Source organism: Pan troglodytes, chromosome 10 (assembly GCF_028858775.2).
Source record: "Pan troglodytes isolate AG18354 chromosome 10, NHGRI_mPanTro3-v2.0_pri, whole genome shotgun sequence".
Taxonomy (NCBI): Eukaryota; Metazoa; Chordata; class Mammalia; order Primates; family Hominidae; genus Pan; species Pan troglodytes.
The window spans coordinates 138,608,195-138,626,581 of NC_072408.2; the positions used below are offsets into that span (position 1 = coordinate 138,608,195).

At 49.6% G+C, this 18,387-nt stretch overlaps 1 protein-coding gene across 6 annotated transcripts in view; it reads left to right on the plus strand.

Annotated features, from left to right (window-relative positions):
• SFSWAP (splicing factor SWAP) overlaps positions 1-18,387 on the plus strand; it is a 90,453-nt gene that overhangs the window by 58,783 nt on the left and 13,283 nt on the right. For 4 of the 6 annotated variants that reach the window (XM_509484.9, XM_063786150.1, XM_009426584.5 and 1 more), the window contains one exon: positions 8,014-8,279. In XM_509484.9, coding sequence (XP_509484.3) covers positions 8,014-8,279 — 266 coding nt within the window. Of the gene's footprint in view, positions 1-8,013; positions 8,280-16,501; positions 16,711-17,523; positions 17,680-18,387 lie in introns of those variants that run through there. The other 2 variants (XM_003314031.7, XM_016924652.4) reach the window with 2 other exon arrangements.

Genomic DNA, 18,387 nt, shown 5'->3' on the forward strand with positions numbered 1-18,387 from the left:
TGACCCAGCTATGTAGCTGTGAAATTCTCGGAGTCCAGGAGGACTTGAGACAAGACCACGTTTGGCCACCGCATGCCCTGGGTGAGGAAGCCTGCGTGGCTGAGTGCACGTCGGCACCAGGAGGCTCATGGCACCCCCAGGTCTGTTGGGGCCGTGGCTAGCTCGGGCTGGCTCTGCAGGGTGGCATGAGGACACTCCCTTATACAAGGCCTGGCATAACATGGCAGGAGTTTTGCTGTCACCTTAAAGTTAACTGAAAACAGCCACAGTGCAGCTTATGTGCCTGAAGGACAGTCACTTCTCTGTCTTTACTTTTTATAAAACTGATGTATACATATGATTTTTAAAGTTCCAATGCTAGAGAAAGGTATAAAACAAAGAGGAGAGGTCCTTTCTTTCTTGTGTATTTTTTTTAATTCCTGTGGAAATGGCACTTTTTAAAATTCCTCTCAATTCTCTCCCTTCTGTAGAGTTTGAGTTTTTAACATAAAGGTTACCATTTTACCTTTTTTAACTGTGCAGTTTATGCTGGCATTAAGTATATTCACACTGTGCAACTATTACCACCCAACCATTCCCAGGATGTCCGTCTTCTAAAACCAAAACTCTGTAGCCATTAAATAGTAACTCTCTGCCCTCCCCTCCCCCAGCCCTGGCACCCACCTGCTTGCAGCCTCTGTGAACGGGACTCCTGGGGACCGCATGTGAGTGGGATTCTGCAGTGTCTGTGCTTCTGTGCCTGGCTGACTTCACCTAGCGTGGTATCCTCTGGGTCCAGCCATGCGGCAGCCGCATTGGACCCCCTTCCTTTTTACAGTTGAATGGTGCTCGGTCGTGTGCATCTACCCCGTTTGTTTCCGAACACTTTGGGAGGCCAAGTGAATCCTTGAGGGGAAAAACTCAATTCGATTCATGTATGTGGAGATGTAAAACCTCATAGGGGATCATACCCTACATATTTTTCTGACAACTTTTTTCACTTACAGTAGAGATCCTTCTGTTATCAATGCTTACAGTAGTGTTTGGTGTGTTACAGGCACTCGGTAGGTATTTAGTGACCGAATGACTCTTAAGTAGTTTACCTGTAAATCACCCCCTCTGTGTGTGCCCCTCCCCTGCTGTAGGAAATGTGAGCTGTGGGTCTGTCTTTGTGAACGATGCCGCTTTCACCCAATCTGTGTCCTGTGTCTTGTGTACTCCAGTGAGTGCACCCACGGGGGAAATCCTCACCATGGAATTCCTTTTTTAATTTGAGATACTGCTCAGTTGACCTCTGAAGGGACCGTAGCAGTTTTATTTGCCCCCGTAGGGTGTGCGAACTATTTCTTCATGTCCCTGTCGGCATTGGTTACCATCAGCCTTTCGGTGGGAAAGCAGCATCTGCTTTAACTTACGTATTTAATGGTAAGTAACACTGAGTCACTTTGCTAATGTCTCTTTTTTTTTTTTGTCTGAGACGGAGTCTCGCTCTGTCTCCAGGCTGAAGTGCAGTAGCGCGATCTCAGCTCAATTGGCTTACTGCAACCTCTGCCTCCCAGGTTCAAGTGATTCTCCTGCCTCAGCCTCCCAGGTAGCTGGGACTATAGGCGGGCGCCACCACGCCCAGGTAATTTTTGTATTTTTAGTAGAGACAGGGTTTCACCATGTTGGCCAGGATGGTCTCAATCTCTTGACCTCGTGATCCGCCCGCCTCAGCCTCTCAAAGTGCTGGGATTACAAGCCTGAGCCACCGCTCCCGGCCACTTTGCTAATGTTTCTTGGCATTGTCTGCTGCCTTTTGAACTGGCTTTCCCTTAGCCTGGGCCCGTGTTTCTTCAGCCCAGGAAGGGCCCTTTCTTTGTCTTATGCTGCGTCATGTTAGCTGTTTGTCATCAGTGTCACAAACATTTTTTCCCCGGTACATTTCTGACCTGCCACACTTGGAATTTATTTGAGTTTGAGGAGCACGTCACTATCGATGCAACGCATTCACTAAGTCATACATCTTTTCCCCAGTGACTCACAGAGCCTTCTTTACAACGTGCTGAATTCCCATTTGTACTCGATCTTTCTGCGTCCATGTTCCTGTTCAGTCCTGTTGATCGTTAGGAAAGGTGATTTTACATATTCAGGTACAGTTGTAAGTGATGTCCTAAAGTGTGCCTATTGGCATGGAAAGATATTGGCAGCACTCTAAATTTTTCAAGTGGCATATAAAATATATAAAAGCATACGCAAAAATCGTGCATATAAACCTGCATGTGAGACTGGAGAGTTCCCTTGACCCTTCTCAGGACTGGCACAGGGGGTGGCTCGTTTCCTCGGCTGCCACTCAATCCCTTACGGGAGTGACCACACGAACGGACAGGTGCGGGAACCAGAGCAAAGGAAGGCTCCTCTCTAGCGGGAGCAGGCTCTGCGCTGGCCTCACGGCAGCCTCCAAGCATATTACAATGCTCTTTTAGCTCTGCCGTCTGGGAGTGGGTGTCTGTGACCCCTGGAGCCCCAGAAAGCCTGTGTTACAATCAGTGTTGAGTGTTAATCAGCTCAGTGGAGGGTCAGGGTGACAGCCTTTACACCCTGCCCTCTTGGTACCTGATTTCTTGTCCGGCGTCCAGCAAGAATCAGGTCACACGAACGAATTAAAGGGTGGTGAATGTGGAGGACTTTATTGAGCTGTGGAAGTGGCTCTCAGCAGAAAGGGAAGCTGACAAGGGGGTACAGCAGGAAGATAATTTTCCCCTGGAGTCTGGCCATCCCTCAGCCAAACTCCTCTCCAACATCCAGCTGCTTCCTCTCCTCTCTTCGCTCAGATGCTTTCTCTTCTGTGTGTGTCCCCTTTGTCTGGAGTCTGGGGTTCTTATGGGCACAGGATAGGGGGCAGAGCAGGCCAAAAGGCAACATTCAGGTGGGAAAACAGGGATAGTTGTCACTTTGGGCCACGGGTCCAGGCTTGAGTGTGAAGCCCTCATGAGTATTTCCCTGCCTCCTGCCTGTATCACGTACATTCTCTCTTCATTCCTAGTGTGTGTTCGTAATCCAGGATGAAGAGAAGGCAGAAGTCTTCATTGAACCCCTTTTTTCATGCGGTCATTTACATAGTAGCAACAGACTGCGGGATGATTTCTTAGATTCCACAAATTTTTTTTCTTTTTCTTTTTGAGAGAGTCTCACTCTGTCGCCCGAGCTGGAATGCAGTGGTACCATCACAGCTCACTGCAGCCTTGACCTCCCGGCCTGAAGCACTCCTCCTACCTCAGCCTCCAAAGTAGCTAGGACTTACATGCACTTGCCACCATGCCCAGCTAAATTTTTTTGTATTTTTGGTAGAGATGGGATTTTGCTATATTGCCCAGACTGGTCTTGAACTCCTGGCCTCAAGCAGTTCTCCCGCCTTGGCCTCTCAAGATGCTAGGATGACAGGCATGAGCCACTGCACCCAGCCCACAAATGTTTTCAAGTTACTGATCTGCCAAGTTTACGATTCCAGTAAGAGTTTGAAAAGGAAATAGGAACCGAAACCCGCCTGTGTTTGCTGAATCTCTGCTGTGTGCTAGGTGCTGAGGTGCTTTGGGATATGCATTAGAAGCTTGCTTGTTAACCAGTGACCATGACTGCATTTGAGCTGTTGCTGTTCACACATGGGCATTTCCATCAGGACAGCACAGCCAGGAGGAGAGTGGCGGCTCCGGGACCTGGGGCTCAGGCGAGGCCTTGAGGAGCTTACCAGAATAGTGAGGGCCCACGAGGGCTAAAGACCCACAGGTGGTAAAGGACAGGTGGCCCCACTCAGGAAGACGCTTTCTCAGGCAGAACCGGAATGACAATAGGAGGCCAGTTGTGGAGAGCCTGGGACGCCAGAATAAGTGAGCACGAGAGACCGACAGGATGAGAGCCGCATTTCCGCTGAGACAGTGTGGCTGCGGGGCAGGGGGCGCTGGAGCAGAGTGGAGGCAGGGGTGGGAGGATGCACCTGGGCAGGACGTGGTAGGGCAGTGGGGCTGGGTGAAGGGATGGAGAGCGACGCCGCAGTGTTGGTTATTCATTTCATAGTTAATGTAGTGCCCTTCACAAATAAGATTTCTTTTATTTTCAAATACAATCAGATAGAAAGTCGGTCTGCTTTTGAGCAGTTTGTTTTGCCACAGTAGGAAATAATCGTTGCTAGTTCATGTGCTAATTTTGTTGCCAAATACTTCATCGTGACAAAGGGGGACTAATCAATGTTAATTTCCAATGTTACAGAAGTGGCAGGCGGTAAGCTGTTAATGCTCTCATAAATGACCATTTTTCAGAAGTTATTTGCTTTGTCCCAGACTCTACCTAAACCAATGTATGTCTGCCCCCTACATTCAAACATGACTTCCGTTTTGATCATTTTTGCTGGAATATTAAAAATGCATCTCAAAGGCAGCTGTGGTTTCTGGGAAGCTGTGTTTGGCATCAGTCCTTGTTCACTTTTAGCACTTGAAGCTGAAAAAAGCAGTCATGTCAACATAATGAACCATCTTAATTCAGCCTGGCAGAGGCCACAGCAGCTCTAGTTTTCACCTTCATGGTGAAGGATGATCGTGTTGTTGGAATAAATAGACCTGGACTTGATTACAAGTGACATTTGAAAGTGTTGATTCAGATTGTCCCGTCGCTTCAAAATGGAGCCCTAGTCTTTAAGCACAGTGGTGAGATAAGTATTATTAATGACAGGCATTAGTAGGATAAAGGCAAAAAAAAAAGTTGGGAGGCTCAAATCATTAAGTAGAAATATGAATAGAAACTCAGCTGGAGAGTTGACTCCTCGCACTCCTGTTTGTCTTGACTGTGCCTCAGATGGCGTCTCGCGCCCGTTTGGTTTTGTCTTTCACAGACGTTTGCCAGGGACCATGTTTTTCCATCTCCCCTCTGTTTTAACGCAGCGCCTTACCAATCACACACCAAATTAGTGCAGTGATTTTGTGAGCGTGGAGAGAGTAAATGAGGAGAGTTCTTCACCAGAAAAAGACAGCAAAGACGTGTTTCTCTTCCTTCTCGTCACAGAACAAACTCCTTACTCGAGGGTGGAGTATGTGTCTCAGCTCTCCTTCTCTTCAGCTCTCTCTTTGTTTTCCTGGGGAAATCCCGGGCCTTGTTGAAAGGACCTGCAGCAGCTCTGACTTCCCGAACACTCACAGGTGCCCGTGTTGAGGTTCCCAATGGCGTCTTTCATCCCCTGGGCCGGCTTGCTTTCTGTGTAGCGTGTGCTCCTGATGTAGAGGCCGTGGATATTGGGGGGCCGGCTTGCTTTCTGCGCAGCGTGTGCTCCTGATGTAGAGGCTGTGGATATTGGGGGGCCGGCTTGCTTTCTGTGTAGCGTGTGCTCCTGATGTAGAGGCCGTGGATATTGGGGGGCCAGCTTGCTTTCTGTGTAGCGTGTGCTCCTGATGTAGAGGCCGTGGATACTGGGATTTTTTTAGTGCATCAGCTGATTTCTCTGGTGTCCACCCAGGGCTCGCCTCAGAGGATGTGCTCAGCTCACAAACCTGTGTTCTCTGCTCTTTGCAGAATGGAAGCCCTCTCCCTTTCGGTGTGTATGGGAGAGGCCATAGCTAGGATGTTGAGCCTCTGAAGTTGTAAAGCTTACTACCTTTTTATTTATTGTATTTTTAATTTAAAGGATCATTTAGCATTGCTTGTGGGCAAATCCTGACTAATGCCAGAGTGGAGGTGTTCTTGGATATAGAGCTTGGTTTGTCATTGGACGTTTGTGTGTTAGAATTATGTAAGCAATAAAATATTTTAGCTGGGCACGGTGATTCACGCCCGTAATCTCAGCACTTTGGGATGCTGAGGTGTGCAGTTCACTTGAGGCCAGGAGTTTGAGACCAGCCTGGCCAAAATAGCAAAACCCTTTCTCTACTAAAAATACAAAAAAAAAAAAAATTAGCTGAGCATGATGGCACATGCCTGTAACCCCAGCTACTCAGGAGGCTGAGGCACAAGAATCACTTGAGGCCGGGAGGCGGAGGTTGCGGTGAGCTGAGATCACACCACTGCACTCCACCCCGGCAACAGAGCAAGACTCTGCCTCAAAACAAACAAACAAAAATAATAAAATATTTAAAAGTTTGACCTGAAAAATATTGTTACACTTAACAGAATTTTAAATGAGAAAGACCTTTTTGATAAGAACTGTCCCACAGTCAAGTGGATTTTTTTGCCAAAATGTCCCTGGAGATAATTTAGGCAGAGACTTAAAGATGAACTTCATAGCGGCCATCGGATCCCAAGGAGGAATTCATCCCTGCCCTCCTGCCCGCAGCGCACCCACAACCAGGGAGGGGCATTAGAGAGCACAGTGTAAACGGAAACAGCAAGGAGGCTGAACAGAGGGCTGAGAAATCACCGTGCCATCATAAAGCAGCCAGCTCAAGTGGAAACTCATCTTAAATTGGGGCCTGCCCCACCAGGGCTCTGCTGAATTGCTTTTGATCTCAAAGCCAAAGTAAGAAGCGTAACTGTAGAAGAATCGTTTCTACAGTGTTTTCCCGCAGCCAGTTGGCCTTGCCACAGCGGACCTAAGGAGAGGAAAGAAGGGAGGGAAGCCCCGTTAGCACTTTGCCTTTCACAGATGCCGTCCTGCGCACACTGCCACGGGCGGGGCTGGAGCTCTCTCCCCGGGGAGCAGCTGGGGGCAGCCTGGGAGACTGGGTCCCACCCCAGCACCTAACCTGAATTTCTTCGAGGCACAAAGGATAAATTGCAGATTTTTCACTGTGTCTAAAGGTGTGAAATGTTTAACGGCTATAATTTAAAATTCACTTAAAGTGAGGAGAGAGTGAGCTTTCTGGGTAAAGAGGGGCAGGCTGCAGGCCTGTGCTGTTGAAGGGTGCTGTCTCCTGATCTGGTTCCGATGCGCTGTGGTGGAAATGTGTCAGCATGCGTTGAAGATTCAGATGCTCTTCTGTCTGTATGTGACACTCAGATGGAGAGGTTTTAAAACATCAAAGGGGAGCCTAGACCTTCTTTAAAAATTATTTTCAGAGTAGTGCCGATACTCATGTAAAAACCTAACATCGGAGGTCTGAGGAATCTCTCCTCTGGTAGTTAAAACTGTTTTTTTTGTTTTTCCTTAAGAACTATTTTTTTTTATTATCCTTTAAGTTTTAGGGTACATGTGCACAACGTGCAGGTTAGTTACATATGTATACATGTGCCATGCTGGTGTGCTGCACCCATGAACTCATCATTTAACGTTAGGTATATCTCCCAATGCTATCCCTCCCCCCTCCCCCCACCCCACAACAGTCCCCGGTGTGTGATGTTCCCCTTCCTGTGTCCATGTGTTCTCATTGTTCAGTTCCCACCTATGAGTGAGAACATGCGGTGTTTGGTTTTTTGTCCTTGGTGATAGTTTGCTGAGAATGATGGTTTCCAGCTTCATCCATGTCCCTACAAAGGACATGAACTCATCATTTTTTATGGCTGCATAGTATTCCATGGTGTATATGTGCCACATTTTCTTAATCCAGTCTGTCATTGTTGGACATTTGGGTTGGTTCGAAATCTTTGCTATTGTGAATAGTGCCGCAATAAACATACGTGTGCATGTGACTTTATAGCAGCATGATTTATAATCCTTTGGGTATATACCCAGTAATGGGATGGCTGGGTCAAATGGTATTTCTAGTTCTAGATCCCTGAGGAATCGCCACACTGACTTCCACAGTGGGTGAACTAAAAAGGAACGTATTTTTTTCCAGCGTAGCATCTCTAATACTCTAATACTGTGCTCCTCTTGTTGGCTCCGGCTGTCCACAGCCTGGGGGCTGGGAAGAGAGTGCTGCCTGTGGAAATGCTCGGGAACCAGAGGGTTCACTTTCTCCTTTTGCATCCTGGGAGGTGACAAGGAGGTCACTCTGGATAGCCACAGGAGGAGACTTTCTAAGAGATGGTTGCTGTGTTTGTTGGTGTGAGGGGCCCAAAGTTGAGATTTTATAGATATACATCTTCAATGTTCTGTTTTCCCTGTTAACACCCAGATTTTCCTTTTATTCTTAGGAATCCAGCACTACGCCCTGCCCTCTACTGACTGGAGGCAGGCCTCTGCCTACTTTAGAAGTTAAACCACCCGATAGGCCTTCGAGCAAAAGCAAAGATCCACCGAGAGAAGAAGAGAAAGAAAAGAAAAAGAAAAAGCACAAAAAAAGATCTCGAACAAGATCACGTTCTCCCAAGTACCATTCGTCATCCAAGTCCAGGTCTAGATCACACTCAAAAGCAAAGCATTCTCTTCCCAGTGCCTATCGGACAGTGCGGCGGTCGAGGTGGGTGTGAAGGGGGCAGCACCTCTGGTACCCTCATGACCCCCGTGTCCTTCACAGGACACCCAGTAGAGCTAGGTAGAACGTTGAAAATCAGTGCCGCTTTCATTAAGCAGACGCGTGTATGCATGTGCATGTGTGCCCTGCAAGTCCAAGTAAGATCTTTTTCAGATTTTTGTTTGTTTTATACTTAACTTTTTCTTTTTTGAGACAGAGTTTTGTTCTTGTTGCCCAGGCTAGAGTGCAGTGGTGCGATCCTGGCTCACTGCAACCTCCGCTTCCCAGGTTCAAGTGATTCTCCTGCCTCAGCCTCCTGAGTAGCTGGGATTACAGGCGCCCACCACCACGCCTGGCTAATTTTTGTATTTTTAGTAGAGACGGGGTTTCACCGTGTTGGCCAGGCTGGTCTTAAACTCCTGACCTCAGGTAATCCACCCACCTTGGCCTCCCAGAGTGCTGGGATTACAGGCCTAAGCCACCGCGCAGGCCTATACTTAACTTTTCAAAGCTCATAGACTACTGCCAGGTTTTTAAAAATCGGTTTGTTTAAATTCTAATGGTTCCTGGAAGCAAGCCTACCACATTTGCTGATTGTGTGAAAGATTCACAGGGTGGTGTGCTGGGGGTCTTTTGTTTTATTTGTATAAGTGAAGTTTCCCATGCTAATTTGTCTCAAATGTGTAAAGTTGCAAGACAGGAGAACTCTTTAGCACTGGTTCTGGGTTTGGATTCTCTGCTCTGCACACGCACTCACCGGCACCGCACTCTGCACATACACTCACTGGTGCCGCACTCTGCACACACTTCGTGTGGCACCGGTGAGCGTGTGTGCAGAGATGCAGCGACAGTGAGTGTGTGTGAAGAGGGCGGCGCGGGTGGGCGTGTGTGAAGAGGGCGGCGCGGGTGGGCGTGTGTGAAGAGGGCGGCGCGGGTGGGTGAAGAGGGCGGCGCGGATGAGTGTGTGTGAAGAGGGCGGCGCGGGTGGGCGTGTGTGAAGAGGGCGGCGCGGGTGGGCGTGTGTGAAGAGGGCGGCGCGGGTGGGCGTGTGTGAAGAGGGCGGCGCGGGTGGGTGAAGAGGGCGGCGCGGATGAGTGTGTGTGAAGAGGGCGGCGCGGGTGGGCGTGTGTGAAGAGGGCGGCGCGGGTGGGTGAAGAGGGCGGCGCGGATGAGTGTGTGTGAAGAGGGCGGCGCGGGTGTGTGAAGAGGGCGGCGCGGGTGGGCGTGTGTGAAGAGGGCGGCGCGGGTGGGTGAAGAGGGCGGCGCGGATGAGTGTGTGTGAAGAGGGCGGCGCGGGTGGGCGTGTGTGAAGAGGGCGGCGCGGGTGGGTGAAGAGGGCGGCGCGGATGAGCGTGTGTGAAGAGGGCGGCGCGGGTGGGCGTGTGTGAAGAGGGCGGCGCGGGTGGGCGTGTGTGAAGAGGGCGGCGCGGGTGGGCGTGTGTGAAGAGGGCGGCGCGGATGAGCGTGTGTGAAGAGGGCGGCGCGGGTGGGCGTGTGTGAAGAGGGCGGCGCGGGTGGGCGTGTGTGAAGAGGGCGGCGCGGATGAGCGTGTGTGAAGAGGGCGGCGCGGGTGGGCGTGTGTGAAGAGGGCGGCGCGGGTGGGCGTGTGTGAAGAGGGCGGCGCGGGTGGGTGAAGAGGGCGGCGCGGATGAGTGTGTGTGAAGAGGGCGGCGCGGGTGTGTGAAGAGGGCGGCGCGGGTGGGCGTGTGTGAAGAGGGCGGCGCGGGTGGGCGTGTGTGAAGAGGGCGGCGCGGATGAGTGTGTGTGAAGAGGGCGGCGCGGGTGGGCGTGTGTGAAGAGGGCGGCGCGGGTGGGTGAAGAGGGCGGCGCGGATGAGTGTGTGTGAAGAGGGCGGCGCGGGTGTGTGAAGAGGGCGGCGCGGGTGTGTGAAGAGGGCGGCGCGGGTGTGTGAAGAGGGCGGCGCGGGTGGGCGGGTGTGAAGAGGGCGGCGCGGGTGTGTGAAGAGGGCGGCGCGGATGAGTGTGTGTGAAGAGGGCGGCGCGGGTGGGCGGGTGTGAAGAGGGCGGCGCGGGTGTGTGAAGAGGGCGGCGCGGATGAGTGTGTGTGAAGAGGGCGGCGCGGGTGGGTGAAGAGGGCGGCGCGGGTGGGCGTGTGTGAAGAGGGCGGCGCGGGTGGGCGTGTGTGAAGAGGGCGGCGCGGGTGGGTGAAGAGGGCGGCGCGGGTGGGCGTGTGTGAAGAGGGCGGCGCGGGTGGGCGTGTGTGAAGAGGGCGGCGCGGGTGGGCGTGTGTGAAGAGGGCGGCGCGGATGAGTGTGTGTGAAGAGGGCGGCGCGGGTGGGCGTGTGTGAAGAGGGCGGCGCGGGTGGGTGAAGAGGGCGGCGCGGGTGGGCGTGTGTGAAGAGGGCGGCGCGGGTGGGTGAAGAGGGCGGCGCGGATGAGTGTGTGTGAAGAGGGCGGCGCGGGTGGGCGTGTGTGAAGAGGGCGGCGCGGGTGGGCGTGTGTGAAGAGGGCGGCGCGGGTGGGTGAAGAGGGCGGCGCGGGTGGGCGTGTGTGAAGAGGGCGGCGCGGGTGGGCGTGTGTGAAGAGGGCGGCGCGGGTGGGTGAAGAGGGCGGCGCGGGTGGGCGTGTGTGAAGAGGGCGGCGCGGGTGGGTGAAGAGGGCGGCGCGGGTGGGCGTGTGTGAAGAGGGCGGCGCGGATGAGTATGTGTGAAGAGGGCGGCGCGGGTGGGCGTGTGTGAAGAGGGCGGCGCGGGTGGGTGAAGAGGGCGGCGCGGGTGGGCGTGTGTGAAGAGGGCGGCGCGGGTGGGTGAAGAGGGCGGCGCGGGTGGGCGTGTGTGAAGAGGGCGGCGCGGGTGGGCGTGTGTGAAGAGGGCGGCGCGGGTGGGTGAAGAGGGCGGCGCGGATGAGTGTGTGTGAAGAGGGCGGCGCGGGTGTGTGAAGAGGGCGGCGCGGGTGTGTGAAGAGGGCGGCGCGGGTGGGCGTGTGTGAAGAGGGCGGCGCGGGTGTGTGAAGAGGGCGGCGCGGGTGGGCGTGTGTGAAGAGGGCGGCGCGGGTGTGTGAAGAGGGCGGCGCGGGTGGGCGTGTGTGAAGAGGGCGGCGCGGGTGTGTGAAGAGGGCGGCGCGGGTGGGCGTGTGTGAAGAGGGCGGCGCGGGTGTGTGAAGAGGGCGGCGCGGGTGGGCGTGTGTGAAGAGGGCGGCGCGGGTGTGTGAAGAGGGCGGCGCGGGTGGGCGTGTGTGAAGAGGGCGGCGCGGGTGTGTGAAGAGGGCGGCGCGGGTGGGCGTGTGTGAAGAGGGCGGCGCGGGTGTGTGAAGAGGGCGGCGCGGGTGGGCGTGTGTGAAGAGGGCGGCGCGGGTGTGTGAAGAGGGCGGCGCGGGTGGGCGTGTGTGAAGAGGGCGGCGCGGGTGTGTGAAGAGGGCGGCGCGGGTGGGCGTGTGTGAAGAGGGCGGCGCGGGTGGGCGTGTGTGAAGAGGGCGGCGCGGGTGGGCGTGTGTGAAGAGGGCGGCGCGGGTGGGCGTGTGTGAAGAGGGCGGCGCGGGTGCAGAATGTTTCCTCCCCACCCTGCCTCCAGGAGTCACTATTAAACCAAAGGCCTTCTTGATGAGGAGCCAGTTTTTCAGAAAGCAGGTTAACATTTCTGGCAGCAGAAATTAAAAATGTAAAAACATTTAAGAGTCACAGAATTTACATCTTGGTGAAAACCACTTTTTAAAAACAAAACAGTGGCTGGCCTGCAGGAGGCTGGCACAGCTTACCCTGTTTTCAGAACCCCGTTACACCTTGGGTTCGCTGCTGAGCACTGGCTGACTCTCCTCGGTTTCTCTAACGCCGCACTGACTGTGCTCATCTAGTTTTTCTTCTGGAATTGGTGTTAGCTCTTATGTTTCTGTGGGAAAAATACACATGCCTTGGGAGCTTTACGGGCTTTTTAAGTGTAATTTTACACATTTGCCTCTCCGAATATATCCTAAAAACAATATGCTTGCTTTCTTTACTTATTTATTTATTTATTCATTTATTTATTTAGAGACGGAGTTTTTGCTCTTGTTTCCCAGGTGGGAGTGCAATGGCACGATCTTGGCTCACTGCAACCTCTGCCTCCCGGGTTCAAGCGATTCTTCTGCCTCAGCCTCCCAAGTAGCTGGGATTACAGGCATGTGCCACCACGCCCAGCTAATTTTGTTGTTTTAGTAGAGATTGGGTTTCACCATGTTGGCCAGGCTGGTCTCGAACTCCTGACCTCAGGTGACCCACCCACCTCAGCCTCCCACAGTGCTGGGGTTACAGGCGTGAGCCACTGTGCCCAGCCTGCTTTCCTTATTTTTACCCTGGCCAACACTTAAAGTTTGACAAGCATTTGCACTCCTCTGCAGTGAAATTGGATTTGACTCCATGATAAATCAATTTGATCTTTCACTCTACATTTTTGCGAGTGTTTTAAACGTTTCATCACTTCATACTCTTATACACGCAAAAAAGGAACCTTGCTATTTTCTAATCAAACGAACAGTTTTGCTAATATATCTTCAATTTTTGAAGGCTCCCAGGAACTTGTATTGTATATCGAAGCTTTTTAAAAATTTCTCATTTGAGGCCAGGCACAATGGCTCACACCTGAAATTCCAGTGCTTTGGGAAGCCAAGATGAGAGAATCACTTTGAGGCCTGGAGTTCAAGACTAGCTTTGGCAACATAGTGAAAACCTATCTCTACAAAATATTTTTTTTTAATTAGCCAGGCGTGGCAGTGGATGCTTTGAACTCCTGAGCTCAAGCGTAGAGTCTGAGGTGGAAGGATTGCTTGAGCTGAGCTCAGGAGTTTGAGGCTGCAGTGAGCTATGATCACGCCACTGCACTCCAGCCTGGGTGACAGAGCGAGACCTTGCCTCTAAATGCAATTAAATGAAGATTAAAATAAAAAATTTCCCACTTGAATATGTTTCTTACGACATTACATAGCTGAAGATAGGCATAAACAAGCCCTCCTAGTAACCACATTCAGTAAAATTCTTCCCAATTTTCCTTTTCTGCAGGCTCAAAAGAAAGCATAATTCCTTCCTAAATCCCAAGCCCTGGGGACCGATCATTGTAAGAGCTGTTCATGGTGTTTCTTTAGTGTAAGAAATTAGCTCAGCTTTCATGTGGGGAGTTTTTGCAAACACAGCAGATGTGATGTCTGATATTTCCGGGTATCCTACCATTCACTTCTAAGGACAGGTGATGCCGTGGCCCCCAGCTTTTCCCACATTGGCATATTCAGAGCTGAAAGGCTTCACCTAACACTGGGAATTTCAGGTTTCTAAGTTGTACATCCTTTTTGTTGACTGGTCTATAGTAGAAAAGGTCATTTTACATATTATTTGAATGATTTATTTTAGAATCGATTTAGAGTTACATATTTTTGAATAATTTAGAATAGCTTTAGTTACATATTACTTCACATATACAAATATATCTTATTATTATTTTTTTTTTTTTTTTTTTTTTTGAGACAGAGTCTCGCTGTCGCCTAGGCTGGAGTGCAGTGGCGCGATTTCAGCTCACTGCAGGCTCCGCCCCCCGGGGGTTCACGCCATTCTCCTGCCTCTGCCTCCCAAGTAGCTGGGACTACAGGCGCCCGCCACCTCGCCCGGCTAATTTTTTGTATTTTTAGTAGAGACGGGGTTTCACCGTGTTAGCCAGGATGGTCTCGATCTCCTGACCTCATGATCCGCCCACCTCAGCCTCCCAAAGTGCTGGGATTACAGGAGTGAGCCACCGCACCCGGCCTATATTATTTTTATATATTCACTGCTGACAAGTCCAAGAAGCAAAATCCTACTCGTTTGTTTGTAACTTTCAGTTAAAAAAAAAAATTAAGGTAAAAATTACCTGAGTGTGGTTTCCACCGTGATGGTAGGCTACCAATTTTAATCCGACCTACATTTAAAACACTTTACAGCGTCAGCAGAGCAAAGTGTTTCCAGAACACTCCAACTTTTAATTAATCTCCATGGCCAAGGAGGTAGTATCTACATACTTTTAGTTAATTTTAGTTAAATAACGGATTAAAAAGCATTTGATTTTGCAACTGAGACAAAATATGAAGGCAAAGTGCAAGCTTATAAAATGAAAATAATATTATAAAACAAAACCTTCCAGGTGTTGGATTGTCTAGCAAGTTCTACTGTGGGTGCTGGCCCCTGGCATTGGTTCCCCTCCACAGGGCCAAGGGCATAGCTGGGTGCAGAGACCGGCAGTGCCGTGGTCTCTGGAGTCTGAGGACATAAGTTAAACAAGCTAGTCAAGCCCCAGATGCTTGGGAGGCAGAGGCAGGAGGATTCCTTGAGCCCAGGAGATCGAATCTAGCCTGATCAACATATTCTCTATGACAAAAGAACAAGAAGAAGAAGAAGCTGGTGGTTTCTCACCATAACCTTTTCTTGTGGAATTCTGCCTCAGCTCTTCTGGGAACAGTGAGTGCGTGTTTTATTTAGTAGGATTGCATTTTTCTAAACTGGCTGCAAACCTACCTCCTCCATCCAAGCTCTGCCAGCAATAATCATTTCCAGGGATCCAAGTGGCTTTAAAATGCAAGTTAGAAATGGGAGGGGTGGTGATCTCCTCCGTAATATGAATTATTGGAGTATAAAAGATAACTAAATTTTAACCAAAATATTGAAAGTGTTAATGCTGTTGTTATCAGATAGAATAAACTGTTACAAACGCAGCCTCCACTCAGAACGGATCAGACTTGTCACTTGGGCCTGAACAGACCTAATTGATCATTTTTCATGACTGCTGCCAGCCCACAGTAGAATACCGCAGTTGTTAATATTTCTAATTGGGTAGGATGCTACATGGAATGTATTTTGTTTTATATATTAAATTACTAAAATTCTATATAAAATACAGAAAGTTAAGATTAGAAAGCCTTCTTACAGCACAATGAATATTTATTTAATGGCTATACTGTTCCTGTGGTTGAAGTCCCATGTATTTAGTATGTCTAAGTTATGGGCGACTCTGGATCTCCAAAGGCAAATTAGTCATGGAAGAATCTTTAGTTTTGGAAAATCACTATGTTGCTTCTCAAAAAGTATACTAGTTACGACAAGGTAGTATTTAGTGTCTTTTACATCAACATTGAGGCTGGCACGGTGGCTCACGCCTATAATCCCGGCTCTTAAGGAGGCTGATGCAGGTGGATCACCTGAGGTCAGGAGTTTAAGGCCAGCCTGGCCAACATGGTAAAACCCCATCTCTACTAAAAATACAAAAATCAGCCAGGCGTGTTGGTGTGTGCCTATAATCCCAGCTACTCGGGAGGCTAAGGCAGGAGAATTGCTTGAACCCGGGAGGTGGAGGTTGCAGTGAGCCAAGATCGTGTCACTGCTCTCCAGCCTGGGCAACAGAGCAAGACTCCGTCTAAAAAAAAAAAAAAAAAAAAAAATTAAAGTAAAATACTTTGATTGTCTGTTTTCATTTGTATTTTGATATTGTATCTGGTTCTCTATGTTAATGGAATGAAGAAGTACTCATGTAGTTCATTTACAACCTGAAATTAAATTTTAATAAGTATCAGCTTGAAACTAAGTTTATTTTTAAAACTTTTGCTAAGATAGTCTCTTGTGTTCATTTAGTTATCTAAATGCATCTTCAGAGTTAGCCTGGGCTTCTGGGAGTTCTAGATAGATCTTTGAATGTTGTCATTTTAAGATATCTTCCAGTATAGAGATCTATATGATAAAAATATATTTCTGGCCGGGCGTGGTGGCCCACGCCTATAATCCCAGCACTTTGGGAGGCTGAGGCAGACAGATCATGAGGTTGAGACCATCCTGGCTAACACGGTGAAACCCCGTCTCTACTAAAAATACAAAAAATTAGCCAGGCGTGGTGGTGCCTATAGTCCCAGCTGCTCAGGAAGCTGAGGCAGGAGAATGGCGTGAACCCGGGAGGTGGTGCTTGCAGTGAGCCGAGATTGCGCCACTGCACTCCATCCTGGGCAACAGAGCGAGACTCTGTCTCAAAAAAAAAATTTTTTTATATATATATATATAAAATTCTTTGTAGAAATTAGCTCCCTAAATACTTGGGGTTGGTGAAGGAGACCGGGGATTTGGAAGACTTTTCTTAGGAGTCTTGTTTAGCATTCAGAAGGGACTCAGGCCACACTGGGTTTCTATTTTAGGTTGAAAGTTGTGGCTCCTCACTGCCCTTTTTACCCACAATAAATTGCATAGCAAATCAGTAAAAGCGATGACTCATCTCCTAATCCTGCTCCTTAAAGGGGGAAACCAGATGCTTGCAGTTCCCCAAGTGGTAGTGTTGATCATGCCAAGGTGAGGACCGTCGTTCCGTCCCTTGCAAAGTGAATCAAAGTGAATTGTAGCCAAACACAGATAAGACCAGAGGGTGTCTGCACTGAGCAGTCCAGGAAGGAGGGGAGCTGCAGTGGCTGTCACCAGGCTGGGGACACGAGGAGGAATTGCAGGTGAAATCAGATCCAGTTTCAACTTGAGGAAAATTCAGCCCCGGGAGCTGCTGGTAGAGCCCAGACCTTGATGCTGAGTCATCTGCACAGAGAATTCCGTGACAGAAAGGCCGTGGGTAGAGACGTGAATGGAGGAAGTGGAGTAGATGAAATGGTTAAATGTTGGAGAAAAGAGGCTATTTATGAATATGACAACTGTCATTCAGATAAAATTTCTGGACTTTTATCATTGAAAAAAGTCTCATTATGTTTCTATTTGAAAGCAAACCATTATGCTTTTTTGAGAAAAAAAAAAACTATGAGTCACGTTATGCTTGCAAGTGTTTAATTCAGACCATTTCATCTTTAAGAAGGCCCCTGGTCACATTATACGGATGATTTGCTTATTAAATGGAATTCCTGTTTCTTGCACGATGTTGTGGGATCAATATGAGAAGCCTAATTAACAGAATAAAAAGCATTAAAGCTTCTTTAGCTAAAGTCAAACTTAGAGAATTGTCTAATGGTATGTAGCCCCTCGTTCTGAGATGGGCGTTTTCCCCAGATAACTTGAAAATCTACTGGTAACAGCCACTTCCCTTTAAAGAATTCTATTACTAATAGCCACGACAAAATGGTATTGTATTTCAAAGTTAAGAATTTGCAGGCCTTAAAAACTAACTTATTTTTCCTGATTATTGAGTTTATTGTAGAATTCTGCGTGTAAGCATTCCCCAGCCGCTATAGCTTTGAATAAGCAGAGCTTTTTTCAGAGTTCTGGTAGCGCCCAGCCCAGCACCTTTTATTCTGAATGTGAAGTGTGTGCCTCCGTGTCACAGAGTCACAGCCTCCCCAGGGACGCTGTGCGCGGAGCCCTGTCAGAGCAGCGCGTCAGTGACAGCGGCAGCCGAGCCAGGAAGTTATCAGGCAGCCTCGACCACCACCAGATTTGACTCCGCGAGCTCTTTTGAGGGAAAACCTGGTAAAACGTCAAGGTGTCTAACTGACCTCGCCTTTATCATCTGTTCTGTAAATCTTAGGAAAGGTCTGGGAAAAAAATCAAAACGATTCTGTCCGTTAAAGGGCAGCCACTCCTGGCCCTCCAGGATGCCAGGGTCTGAGTGATCCCGAGCTGATCTGCAGAAGCACAGCCTGTGGCATTTGCGGTTTATTGTCATGAAAATGATTCAACGTAGAACTTTTTCAAATGGCAAAATCAAACCGCTCTTCTTTATATTGTTTTTGAATGAGTTGTCATGGAAACAAAATGGAAATAAATGGTGTTTTTTTTCCAGATTTGTGCTCATTGCAGGTCTTCCCAAAATAGTAGCTTTACTGAATGGATAAAGAACTAAAATGAAGGTCCCAAATTCATCGCTAAGGGGCCTCCACTAAAGAGCATGACCCCTGGAGGGGCGCGGGTCTCAGGGTCCTCGTGGCCGCGTGTGGATTATGTCACCACAGGAGAGGAACGAGTCCTTTCCAGGCACATGAGGAGGAGGAATCAGTGTTAATGGGTGGCTTTGCATCTGTGAAATCGCATAAACTTAAGTTAGCTGAAGCTGTCGTGAGACTGGCATTTCCGAATTGGATTGAAGGTTTCAGGCTTCATGCCAGCGCACCACAGCCTGTTCCTGAGTATCTGTGCTGAGAGGCTGTAAGATTAGTGTGAACAGGAGAAATTTCCAGGTAGGCCTCTAGCT